Source organism: Argiope bruennichi, chromosome X1, assembly GCF_947563725.1.
Source record: "Argiope bruennichi chromosome X1, qqArgBrue1.1, whole genome shotgun sequence".
NCBI classification, from domain to species: domain Eukaryota; kingdom Metazoa; phylum Arthropoda; class Arachnida; order Araneae; family Araneidae; genus Argiope; species Argiope bruennichi.
The window spans coordinates 39,652,395-39,667,005 of NC_079162.1; the positions used below are offsets into that span (position 1 = coordinate 39,652,395).

At 28.8% G+C, this 14,611-nt stretch overlaps 1 protein-coding gene across 3 annotated transcripts in view; it reads right to left on the reverse strand.

Moving 5' to 3' along the window:
• LOC129958935 (calpain-5-like) overlaps positions 1–12,471 on the reverse strand; it is a 35,941-nt gene extending 23,470 nt beyond the window's left edge. The window contains exons 1-5 of one of the 3 annotated variants that reach the window (XM_056071679.1): positions 12,356–12,471; positions 3,524–3,595; positions 3,283–3,354; positions 2,980–3,166; positions 238–369 (exon numbers count right to left, since the gene is read on the reverse strand). In XM_056071679.1, coding sequence (XP_055927654.1) covers positions 238–369; positions 2,980–3,166; positions 3,283–3,354; positions 3,524–3,591 — 459 coding nt within the window. In that variant the 5' untranslated portion in view covers positions 3,592–3,595; positions 12,356–12,471. Of the gene's footprint in view, positions 1–237; positions 370–2,979; positions 3,167–3,282; positions 3,355–3,523; positions 3,596–4,001; positions 4,021–12,355 lie in introns of those variants that run through there. The other 2 variants (XM_056071680.1, XM_056071682.1) reach the window with 2 other exon arrangements.
• Positions 12,472–14,611: the final 2,140 nt, after the last annotated feature.

Below are 14,611 nucleotides of genomic sequence, written 5' to 3' on the forward strand. Positions count from 1 at the left end.
TGTAACATTTTCTGTAAGCATACAAAATTAAAAACGATTTTCAAAAGTGTCCACAATTTTGGTCACCACTGTATATATATATATATATATATATACATGACAGTAAAAAATAATTTAGTCATTAAATGTTTAAAGAAAATTTTCTGCTACTAAAGAACTTATTTCTTGAGATCTTTCATTTGTTAATTTTTATGATACCTAATGATTTTTATTAAAATCTTATTCAAAAAATATTACCTTATTCCATAATTCTTTTTCTTGAGCAAGTGATGAGCAAGCAGCAACAAACCAGCAATTTCCCAGCATTCCCTGAATTACATCACAGCTGCATGCCCCATCAACAAAGAGTTTGGGATTATGATGAATTTCCTATATTTTACGAAAGGAAAAATCAATCCTTAATGTAAATCAGAAATCTGAAAATGTTTAAAAGAAATGAAGGTAATAAAATAAATTTGAGAAAATTATATGAGACAATACATTTATTAACTGTAAGTACTATAAACAATTAATAGATTAATTGAGAAGTTGCACAGATAATCAAGATGCAACACATTTATAAGAAGTTGCTCCATGAAGAACTATCTCTAACAGCATTAAATACTGGATATTTCAATAATGGTATAACTGTGCATTTTCATCACATTCGTGATTACATATATTGAGCTACCACAAGTTGTATCCAGAAGGATTATTTGAAGTGAATTTATAACCATAAATTTTCTTTAGAATTCCTATGAGGACTAAATAACCCAGGTAAAAAAATTGTTAGATTATTAGAAATCAAATCTGAGTAAAACATAACTGCAGGTTATGATCATATACTCATCTAGCAAACAATCATTGCTTTTGGCTAAGCATGCACAATGACCATAAAGATCAATGCACATGTTTGAATCAGTCATCCCAATAAATACAATTCTACTGCAGTGATGCATAGACATGTGCATCACTGCAATATCTGACAAAATTTTGTGCATTAGACACAAAATTATGCCAGATATTAACTTTTTCTTATATACTCAACTTAAGTGCACAGTAAATAAATGTTATAAATATGCTTTAGCAATCTAAAATATAGTTTACATAAATAACAATGTTTTGTTTTCATTTGCATAATATCATAACATGACAACATATAAAAAATGCTTAGTAAATTAGGCATATTTGCAAAAACCAAAACCACCTTTTAAAATACAAGCAATATTCCTTCTCACAGACATTGCTCAAAAATAAAATCAGGCCAAGAGCATAAAAAAGACTGATTCAAATCAGACATTGAAATTTTCAGAATTCCTAACACGGCATTTTTTTAAAAATGAATTTGAAGTTAAAAGTAGTATAATCAAGTAATAACATTTCTTTTCATTAATTGCTTGTTAAATACTGATTAGTGTCCATATTTATTTTATCAAACATTTTAAAGAAATTTATGACTTCATATTATTCTTAATTTGTCTTCTATGTGCATTAAATAGGGCGTCCAGTCTAATCATAAACCAATAGCAAATTTCTAAACCATAAGAGATAGATATATACTTCCTGTAAAGAAACATCTTTAAACGATGCAAAGAATTATCTTCTGAAAAAAATTACGATGCAAGAAAATTCTAATCTTGCAAAACAATTAAAATTTTTATATAATTCCTCTTATAAAAATAGTCCTAATTATGACTAAATTAGGACTATTTGGGACCTCATTTCGAAAATTTTGACCAAAATTTTATCCTTAAAAGTCTTTATAAAATTTTGCTAATTACAACTAAAAATATAGCCGTTTTAAAGTCATAAATAGCAAAATATTTCTGGCATAATAGCATTTTTACAACTAAAACTAAACAAATTATGAAGCTCTGAATGTCACAATTTTCTATATGCACCTTGAGGAAGATCCGCAAATCAACTCATAGCAATTCCTAGCAGCAGACATTGATTGGCCTAAAATAATGAAATTCAAAGCTTTACAAACTCACTCAGTTCTAGTCGCAGAAAAGTAAACATTTTTGTTTGGAATATTAGAGTGACAAGAATATTTTACTAAATATAACAAATAGAGCTGGTGGACTGCATTAAAATTTAGGTAGTCCTTTCTCCAGGAGCACATTTATTGCCTCAAACAACATAAAATATAAATTTTCATCGTATAAAGCAATTTTCCAACTGAAAGTTAGTGCCTGTCTCCAACAGTTCAGAAATTAGCTTTTTAGTCACGATAAGAGTGGACACTGGATAACATCTGATTTTTATGCTAATAAATATAAAGATGAGTTAAATATCTCTGTATTTTCGTAAAGAATTTTTTATAATTTTTAATTGTAATCATCTTTTAAATGAAATTTGCTTCTTTCGTCTAATACAAATAAAAAAAAATGACTATCAAAGAAGAATTAACTTTTTAAGCTTAAGAAATATCAAAATTAATAATAGCACAATGAAGCATTTCAGAAGTCAATTCCAAATCCACAGAAACAAATGACAATCTGCAATTAATGTCAAATCTAATAAATAAAGACGACCAGTTGGTTCAATACAAACACTACTAATTAAACACTTAAAATCAGAATTATTTCGATCTTAAACTTATAACCATTTCTTAGATAGAATAGTGAAATTTTTTCTGTTTTTAATTAAAATTTTGAGATCTAAAATATTAATTGACTTCCCTTCCATCCAATTTAAAATTATGATGCACTTTTTTTTTCTACCAAAGATCATTGTGCTTAAAAGAAATAAGCATATCAATACAATGATATTGCAGTAATTATTTCAATGGCAATTACTTGACTCGTAAACTGCTCTTTATGTTCAAGTTTAAAACCCATTTACTTCAATAATATTTCAGTATTTTAGTATAAGACAGGTTTCATCCAATTCTAGGAATTGGGGGGGGGGAGGGCTCATAATAAAGAAGTATCCATATATTTCTTCAGAGTCCACCATTTGCGTTACATCTATTCTTTTTAGAAAATAAGATAATACCTTAGGGCGCTTCCATTCTACTGGACCAGGAAGACTGTTTTTACTATAAAAAAGGGAAGAATTGACAGCAGGAAACTCAGGATCTTCGAAGAGTTGTCCTGATTCTTGTGCTTGACGCTTCAAATCTTCGTAAACTTGGTTTTTAAAAGGTTTGATGACAGAACTAAACAAGTTCGATGCAAACGGTCTGAAAAATAAACAATCCATGAGAAAATTGAATCTCACATAAGCTAAACATCCATTTAAAAAAGTTATAATTAATCGGCAATTTAAATGCACATATCTATAGGAGGATTGCCTTACGTTCGATTCGATAAAGTTCTGGTTAGCAACTGTACCATATTATTTTCAGCCGGGGCGCCTTCGGGCATTGCACTGAAAGAAGATAAAGCCAAGAAAAATTAAAATACAAAATACCCATTTTAGACTATAATAGGCAGTTTAAATAAATGGGACAAATGGTGAAAGTGAAATTTTGGGTTCTAAGTTCTACCTACAGACGAGAAGTGCCCAGATAAAGGATGAATCAAGTATACCTTCTTACCTAGTATTTCCTAAAGTTCTAGTAAGGAACTGTATCATACGATTTTCAATAGGTATGACCTCGGCCATTTTTCTGAAATTAAAACAATATTTAATAAATCCAAATTCAAAAGAAATATTATAACAATTATGGTCAAAGGAGAATGATTTTGAAGAGAAGAAACATTCTCAAACTATTTATAAATAAAAAGAAGAAAAATAACCTAATAAGTTTCAAACAGAACATAAAATTTATAAGCAAGTAATATTTATTGGCTACTCTTAGAAAAATAAACTCTTAAATAGAATATATCAAGACCACAGGAAAACAAAATGAGCAATTTAGAAGTTTTGCACAATTCAGCATAAGATTTTAAAAAATCACAGAAAAAGAAAGAATTAAAAAAGACAACAAAAAGCAAGACATCTCTGAAAAAGAAATAAGCATTTTAGAAGTATGTGCATCATATGTTTCTCCTAAAAAGTATCCTTTAAAATACTCGTGAATGCTTTGTTGTTAAAAATGAACTGTTAACTGTAAAATCGGCATTTCCAATACAAATTCCTAGAAGCAGGGGAAAATCTTTTGGATAAGAACCCAAGTGATAAGCATCCCAAAATTCCTTACAATAGCACAGAATGAAAAATGTTTACAAATGAGTATTGCCTTTCCTTTCAAATGATATGAAAACACAACAAAAATATAGTTTCCTTTTCAAACCTGCCCTAAGAAGACGTCCAATGTTAAAACACTTAAAAGCAATAATAGCTAACCTTAATAAGACTTCCTCTTTATCTAATGTAAGCTACAGAACAAATAACTCTGAATTAAAAAGACTGTTTCTAAGAAAATTCTGTAACGATGTAAACTGAAAAAGTTATAAATAAGAATAAAATCAAGATTCATTTAAAGAAGAAATATAATTAGTGTTGTGAAATATTAACAGCCACTGCCTAGTAATAAATAAAAACATTTTAAAACACATTTTTATTAGTTTATTAAATGTAGATTTTTTTCCAGTTAAATGTTATCTTTTTTTATTTCTTACATTTTTATTTTTTTTTTCATTAATATATTTCTCTATCCTTTGTCTCAGTCAGATGAAAGAAAATTTAATTAAATGACTTGATAAGTTCTGTAAATATGAAAATAGAGTATTGTCATTAAGAATAAACAACCATGCAAAATTTCAAAACTCCAGCACAGCAAGAAGCAAGTGAAAAATCAATTACGAAATGCCATCTTTATAAACATGAAACAAACAACTCTAGTAAAATAAAAGAGTTCAAAAACTGCGATTCATACTTCAGTGTCAACACGGGGGAAAAATGGAGCTTTGCTTATATCAACTACAGAAAGATAGATTAAAATTATAAAGAACTAATATTTATGTATGTAATGCAAACAACCATATATGAATGAAACAATGACATATTGCGCGATTTTATATCCTAGTTGATTAAGGATCAACATGTAAACTACATTACATAGGAGCGTCAACAGATTTCAGGAATAAAACAGACAAAGATAATACAAAAAATATTCAGAATTGAAGTATAGAAGGTGTGTATTATGGTCTACAGTAAGTGAGCTCAGGAATAACGAATGAAATCAAAACAAAAAGATAACATTATTAAACATAAGCAATATTTAAAACGATGGAAGATGCACACTTTTTTAGTATATTAACAACTGAACTTTTTTACACTATAGTTGCCTCAAGTTTCAGACAATGAAAATAAATGAATATAACTCTTTGCTATCCATACTTATTGTGTATTGTCATTCATCAACAAGATGACATGTGAAGGTTATGATCTTATTAGGGAATAAAAATTGTATATTGTAATAATTTCACATGATTTTTGCTTATTTCGGAAGAAATGTGCAACTAGAAGTTATGAACCGATTTTGGTAAAATAAATTTATTACTTTTACTGAGCTGAGAATTTAACAGATAATGTTATAATAAGCAGACAGAAATTTTTTAAATTAATGGAAAACACTATTTTTGCCACTTTTTATGACTTTTATTTCCCATACGAGGGCAGAAGATAATTTTATTAATTTTTTATTATTTTTTTTTCCGACACTACATTCCTCACCAACTGATAACTTTTCCAGGATATAGTGATATGGGAAGAAAAAAAAAAGAAGAAGAAAACTTACTTTTCAGCCCACCTTAGTACGAGTGCATATGTGTAATAAATTCAATTCCGATTATTTACAATGAATATTTACAGTTAAAGCAGATAAGATTAATAAGAAGAAATGTCGAAGAAGTATTGAAAATCATTTGCACAAACACTTAAAAGAACTAGGACAAACGAGCGGCCACACCCTGGTCCTTTGTCTCGGCAAACAGATATTAAGTAAGAGACAACGGCAAACAGATATTAAGTGCCTCGAGTCGTAACTCTCCTGCGCGCCGAGACGTACAAGCTTATGCAGTCGACAATTTTAACATACTGAGAATGTTGCCCTCCGTGAGAGATGGAACACATTAGCAATTACAAATAAAAAAAATAAGCAAAGCAGACCAATCCTATATAGTATATTATACACACACACACACACACAAATCATCCGAAATAAGCTTAGCTATATAAGCATATAATTTTGAAATAACATGGGAACTATTTGTGGTTATATGGGATAGTTTTAAGCAGTGATCAGATGATGAAACAAGCACTAGAGCCAGGCAACCCCTCTCCCAAACCAAATAAGCAAGAGGGTATTTGAAATCTAATTTAAAATGCACTAGATCCATATACATGATGGATCTTTTGTGAAATTGTGTTTCAAACTGAAACCCTATTTTCAATAACAGATTTTACTATCATAGCCTGTTAGAATTAAAAAATTCTTATTTGCTGACTGTATAAAAAAAATACTACTGGTCTTGATGACAAGCATTTCAGAATATGAAATAAAAATGATGTGAAAAGAAAAATAAGATAAAGAAACATATACTACGAATACAGCTTTTTACCTCAGAAATTTTGGTCTTGCATTACTTAATGAGAAATAAAATGACAACTGGATATTTATAATACAACTGTTTAGCATCTATTGCATTCCTATAACACTTATAACAAAATTATTGTATGACAAGGATTAAAGTATACTAGAGAATGTTTCATATTTTACTCTGTTGTTCTGTTTTTAGCATATGTGTTCTTTATTTGCCAATCTCTTGAAATGAATATTATTAATATTAAGAATTCTTAAGACCACTACATTTTTGTTGTAGTCATTTGAATAGAAATCCTTTCATACAAACCACCACTATACTGTAAGTAACACACAAGTAACAAAACAAATTTTGCACACAAGTAACAAAATTTTGAAATATGAGATTAAAACCAGCATGAATTTTTTCATAAGTATTAAAAAAAAAAAAGGACTAAAGTCTTTAAAAGCTCTGCTAATGGTTTTAGTCATCAAAAAACTTTGAAGTGGATGAGGTTAATGGAACACATTACAAAAAAAAGTTATATAAATTATATTGAATTATCAATAATAAAAGAATTTTTTTTTCCTACCATAAGTTACTTTCTTATACTCCAATATGATAGAGCAAATTGATATCCATTATATATAAAAGGATATCTATATGGATACATACAGAATCGAAAGAAATGTTGACAAGCTTTCAGCTATTTTATCATTGTCCTTAACACATACTAAATCTCCAACGTGAAGTTTGGGAATAATACCTGAACTAAATATATGAAATATAATTAGAAAATAATATAGAAAGTGTATGATAAAGATGCAAGTTAAAGTTACATATTGTATGTGTCAATGATAAAATTATCTTAATTCAGAGATGAAACATCTACTTCTTATTCACTAATTTAAATCATCTTTAACTATGCAATATCAGCAAGATGCAGACACTGTTTGTCAATTCAAACCTAAGTAGTATAGCGAAAGCTATAACTTTCTTAAAAGTTCAAATTGACCTTTTTTTTTTTTTTTTCCAGAATTATTACATTCGATAACAACTGTTCAACATTTTATAGAATTATTTCAAACTGGTCTCTGTCCACTCTAGTTACATTAAAAGAAAATAAGATTTGAGAGATTGTGTGACATAGCAATCTTTCAGTAATATATAATTTGCTGCGATTGATTCTTCATTAGCCTTGAATAACAGATCTAAAAATATGCCCCAAGATATGTATTTTGCTTTTGAATAACAAAAAAAACTATCTTAATGCAAGATCTTGTGCAAGATAAAACAACCATAATGCATGTAGGCTATAAAAAAATGGTGAAAGTTAAATAAATTCTTAATTAATAACTGATAAATGTCTTGCCTTGAATGTAAAAAAAATTCATAATTCTCAACTTATAAAATGATAAGCAAAATTATGAAAACTTATAATCAAAATAAGAATGACACAAATAATTGAAGTACAACAAGTCAATTTGTATTTTAATTTTGATCAACTAATACTGTAAAGAAACAAGAAAAATTAGTTAGAACAAAAAAAATTATTTGAAAGATGTGAAGTTCAATCAATAAGATAAACATATTTACAAATAAATATCAGGAATGAAAATAAACTACTGGCACAGTTACCTTTCTAATATTTACATTTCCTTCAAAAAGTAAGTATATTCCATTCAGAGAATTTCAAATCAATGAAAAAAGTACTTAATAAAAATAAATTAATATTGCACTTAAAATTTATAAAAATCCCTTACAATTGAATACTAACAACTATTACCATACCATACTATATCATTGAGTTGTTTATTCAATAAGTGTATCATAAACCAACGAGATTCATAAGAAATGGAAAAAGTTTTATTTACAGATGAAATGCAACAAATATTCATTAGATTTTTTTTAAGATGAAAAATGTCATAATCAATTATTACTGCAATTTTAAAATACTGTAATGTACCAGAAACGCACAATATGGGGAAAAAAATCAGGGAATAAGAAATTCTTTAAAAAGATGAATAGGAAAGCACACTGAAAACTGCATTTACAAGTCACACAGTACAACCACCAACACACAAAAGCAATACCAGCAACAGCAAAAGCTGCAAAATATTTGATAAACACATTATATTCACCAACAGATGTTTTGAAAATATTCTTAATTACGGAACAGTTTAAAACAGGAAAAGTTTTACTTACAGATGAAATGCAACAAATATTCATTAAATTTTTTTTAAGATGAAAAATGCCAATCAATTATTACTGCAATTTTGAACTACTGTAATGTACCAGAAACACACAATATGGGGGAAAAAATCAGGGAATAAGAAATTATTTAAAAAGATGAATAGGAAAGCATACTGAAAACTGCATTTACAAGTCATGCAGTACAACCAACAACACACAAAAGCAATACCAGCAGCAGCAAAAGCTGCAAAATATTTGATAAACACATTATATTCACCAACAGATGTTTTGAAAATATTCTTAATTACGGAACAGTTTAAAACGGGAAAAGTTTTACTTACAGATGAAATGCAACAAATATTCATTCGATTTTTTTTAAATGAAAAATGTCATAATCAATAATTAATGCAATTTTGAATTACTGTAATATACCAGAAACAAACAATGTGAAAAAAAATCAGGGAATAAGAAATTCTTTAAAAAGATGAATAGGAAAGCATACTGAAAACTGCATTTACAAGTCATGCAGTACAACCACCAACACACAAAAGCAATACCAGAAACAGCAAAAGCTGCAAAATATTTGATAAACACGTTATATTCACCAACAGATGCTTTGAAAATGTTCTTAATTACCTCAAGAAGCCTAACAGCATTTAAAACTATAAGTAAATAAAATAATAAGTATTTCCATTTCCTGAAATATACTAAAAAAAATGATAAACAATATTCCATTACTTAAATTGAAATACAAAAATGTATAAAATATGTTTCAGGTTAAAAGCAGAAGACAAAGTAATTTAATAATCTGTACTACTACACAATATTAACCATTTAAAAACTACAGAAAAGATAAAAGAGTGTAAAAAATATACTAAATGATTTCAATTTGACTTAAAAACTATATATTGATTCTAAAATAAATGACACTTTTAATTTCAAAGATAGCTTTATCTTATTATTTGAAAAGGTTCATTAGATATTTCAATACATTCATTAAAACAAATATTACATTTGAAAAAAAATTTTATGAATGTTCATATGACATATTTAATCTTTATAACTACTACTTTTTAGCTACTCTGTTTACAGTTGATAAAATATTTCAAGTAGGAACATTTTTCCTCTTCATTCTCCTAATACTGCACCTGAAAACATGATAATTTCAAAAATAATAGGTGGGGGAAAGGGCTCATAACTAAAAAAAAAATGTATTTAAATGTGATACTTTCAAATGAAATAGAAATATTAGGAATAAAGCATATTAAGATAGTAACAATATTTGAATAATAGTTATAGAAAGTAACAGCAGTAATAATAGTAGTTGAGGAATTATATATTTTACTTCCTTCCAATATCATTTCATTTACGACAGTAACAGAAGTAAAATGTGGTATTTCCTTTCCAGCACAAAGTAAAGGCTAACTTAAAATAAAATCTGCAATAACCAATTAGCAAATCTGAGAAACTAAAAGGTTTTACTGATTAACATTTTAATATTTAAGAAGGCTCAAACATATTCTTAAAACTAGGGGAAAAAACTAATTTTATTATAGCTAAAAACACAACTTTATAATTTCAAAAACTCAATTTTAAAACAATTAGTTATGTTTTTTTTAATATTTAAATTTGCAAATCAAATATCAAAAAATAAATTTTGCCCCACAATTTCGAACATAAAATATTCGTATTGAAAATTAAATCCTGTAAAATAATAATATAAAATAACTAATAATAAATGTGAAGATATCTCAAATTATGTATAAAATTGTAACTAAAAGCTTATTTTTCAATAAACTGCTCAAATTTTTAAATTACTGCTCATTCAAAAGTTATATCATAATGCCTAGTCTTATAACTAAAATAATAATAATAATAATAATTTAATTCTTAGTAAAAAGCAGAAATTTAATACCAATTTCCATCATCATTAACATGCATACTTAACCAAGAGTGACAGCAAGTTATGCTATTAATATAGGATTATTACAAGTTCATTATCAAATTCAAGCAGTTTAAGATATTCTAGAATTGAAGTCCTGCAACTCAATTTTCTCAAGATTACAAAAATATATTGTTAATCTGAATATCCAGCAAAGATTTTTAAAAGCATTAAAAATTGCTTTTTGAATGAAAGAAATGGTTATTTAAATCTACTTGCCAGTAGATTTGAATATGTATCCTGTACACAGTTAGAATAATAATTTTCAATTAGCTTATTTATATCACAATAAAAATGCTTTACCATTTTTCATAAAATGTGTATAAAGTTTCAGATATAAAATAGACTGCCTCACAACATAGTCTGAATTTATACCATTATAGTCACTGCACAAATATTATATCAAACAGTGACAAATGCTTTAAAAAATGATACATTAAAAATTAACTTTATAGGGATTCCAAATTAATTAAAATTTTTCTTAAGATGCTAAACAATTGATAGAAAAAATTATTCATAAATTATATTATAAATAAGATTTTTTGTTTGTATTAAATGCATCTGTACATATGTTTGCTAATATTTTGAAATATATTATTCTGATACTTTTTCAGAATAATAACAATTGTAACTATCAACCTGAATTTATAATGAAGGTCCTCCAAAAGCAAATTGAAAAAAATTGATTAAATGATATGAAATGAATATCATGATATGATTAAATGATATCATGATTAATTTAATTCTTTTCTACCAAACTTACACAGCACATTTTTCTTTTCTTTTATTAGTCAATTCATAGATTCATAAATGAAGTTAACATAATTTTAAAATGTAAAAAAAATCAGGATAGTAATTCTATGTATATGAATAAAAACTAAATTCTAGTACTTACAAACATATAAAAATTATAATTATGGAATATTAGATTAATAATATCAAAATATGAGAAATTTCACGCAAAAAAGAAGTCTTCAGTTTAGAAAAAAAAAAAAATGTAACATCCAGAAAAAAAAATTCATAATTCTATACAAGAGAGTTTTCTATTTGAGTTTGTTTGCCTGAGAAAAGTTGAATAGTACTGAGAAAAAAAAAGTGATATTTCCTCTCAGTTAAAAACTTTTTTCATTAAGGCATGATTTTTTAATAAAGCTTCTTACGGTTCAAGAAGATGTCAAATATAATGCTATTAAATTACACAGAAAAGGTTACTTTATCCCTAGTTATATAAAATATATCATGAGCAATATAAAATAAGAATAACAATGCCTGTATTTTTTATTTGAAAAGCTTTAAAAAATTACCAGAATTCCCACGAGTCTTAACTTTCAGTAGTAATTGAAACAACTTTTTATGCATGGATCTTTCAGTTTTTACATCAGAAATAATAAGTATATAAAGCACTAAGAGCACATAATCTGCAATTAACTTTAGATGGTAAATATTGAAAGTTTAGATTGAAGGACAATTATATAACTGGTTTGGGTGTAAAACACATCATCTTAACTTGCATAGCAAGATATCATTCATATGAGGGAAAGGCACTCAATGCATATTCTGAATATAGATGTAGTGAAGTTAAGCAATTAATGTAAATTATTTAATAAACCTTAAGCATTCTTCAATTCATGTTTCATAAAAGTGTTTTCAAGGTTGGAACAAATATTAGCATAGATAAATTCCAACGAAATTTAAATTAATATAATATTACTTGAAAAGAAATAAAGTATGCACATTTGAACTGAAGATTAAACGATTAACTTACGTTGTTTAAAGCTGAGCTCACGGATTTATATGAACTGTTTAAAAGGGAGCGACAATTTCGGAAGTATCGAAATGACAGTTGACTATAACAGAGATTAGTGAGTAGTGACAGCAAAGTCGTTCATTGAAAACGAATCCGAGGAACCGAATCCGATATATGAACGACAATTAATGGATCTGTTTCAAGTTATAGCTGAATAATTTCACATTGTTTTAAAATTTTCTAATCTTACATGTTTAACACAACGTAAAAAAAGAAAAATTAAAAGAAATAATTCAGGTGAACAACTGCAGCAGAGTTCGATCAATCAAATCCTCTTGATTCAAATTTAGCAGAAACGATTGAAGTTAAATCCTGATCCTAATAGATTTTGAAGCCTATAATTTCCTCCTCAAATCCATTAAATTTTAAATAAAATACTCCGATGCTGATTGAATTCAAATCAATTTAAAACTCTGAAGGAAACAAGAAGGTTTAAGTATCTGGTATGTTTGCTAACAGATCCGCAATAATATCTAATAAACTACAGATATGATTCTGAATTTTATTTCTCTGTTTCGTTGTCCTTTCATTTCAATAATTACTTTTCACATTCCTTTAATGCAGAAATAAAGTATTTCTTATACATAAATTGAACACCTCTGCAACTTTTTATTTCATTGCTTGTAAAGAATTTTTGGTGCGTGGCTTAACACGCATTGCCAAATTTACTTTAAAGTATTAAAACATTACTAATTAATGAAAGACTGCCAGCCATGCAGGATAACAATAAGAAATGTTAATTACAAATTAAATAAACAAATATAGATAATGATACATTGGACGTATATCCATCGACCAGCACTAGGCAGAAATTCGGAGCAAGCCGGCGAAGCCAGGAAGTGAGTCACTGGTTTTCGTTGGGGAGCAAAGTTCATCTCCATAGGTGTGAGTGATGCTTGTCGCCATCTGGGAAAACAAACAATCATTTATCGCCTGTTTGGCTGCTGCACACTCCCTCCGCAGTCTCATTGAAAATTGACATAACGACGTGGGGGTCGAACTTGTCACCCTGTGCGAGTTGTTTGCCTTGCTGGAACGAGGATGGATGTCTCAGCTGGAAGTGTCTTAGTACACTTAGTAGTGGAACTTGCTTCTTGCTTGGCTGGTGTTATACTTGAACACTCAGGAGGAATTATAAAAGCAGGTTTCAGACTGTCTATAGAAATGGTATGAGAAGCTTCCTTGATCTCGAGATCAAAAGTTTTCTGTTGCCTGAAAAGAACTTTGTACGGTCCATCATATGGTGCTTGTAGGGGTTTACGTACACCATCATGTCTCACAAATACATGTGAACACACGTTGAGGTAAGGATGCACAAAGATTGTTCTTTGTGCATGACAGGAAGTTGGAACTGGTCTCATCGTTGCAAAATGGCGTTTTAAGTCCTTCACGAGCTGCTTGGGTGATGCGTCTCCAGGTGTTGGATCGAAAAATTATCCCGGTAGTCGCAGAGACTTGCCATATACCAGCTCAGCAGTCGTCGCTTGTAGATCCTCTTTGAAGACGGACCGGAATCCGAGTGACAAGGTGGGCAGTGCTGCAGACCATTGGTCCGTGTTGTAGACTTTCAAAGCTGCCTTTAATGGGCGGTGGAACTCTTCGATCTGGCCATTGGCTTGAGGATGATAAAGAGAAGATCTGATCCTTTTAATTCCTAGTAGCTGAGAGAGACCTCGGAATAAATCACTCTCCAACTGTCTGCCTTGGTCAGTAGTATTTCTTACAGGACAACCAAATCTGGCTATCCAATACTTAAAAAAGTTTTGTGATACTGTCTACGCCGGTATGTCTGGAATGGGGTCAATTCACGGTCACGTGTCAGGTACCAAACAAACCGCTTCTGTTCAATTTTCAACCGTTCTGCGCATGTCGTGATGTCTGCCGATAACGTTGACGAAACCATTGTTTATTAAATATTACGCTAGCTGATCAATTATTAAAAACCTCTGATTAAAACGGCTTCTGGCCATCTTGGGAACCTATCCATCATTCTTAAAGAGTAATAGTTTCCTTGAGAAGGAGGTAGAGGGCCTACAAGATCCAGGTGTACATGTTCGAACCTCTGTGAGTGGTCTACAAATTTTCCTACTGGGGTCTTAGTATGGCGAATTACCTTCGATTTTTGACACGGGATGCAATGCTTAACCCAATTGTTGCAATCTTTTCGAATGGAGGCCAAATAAGACGCGATCGAATTAATTTTGAAGTGCTACG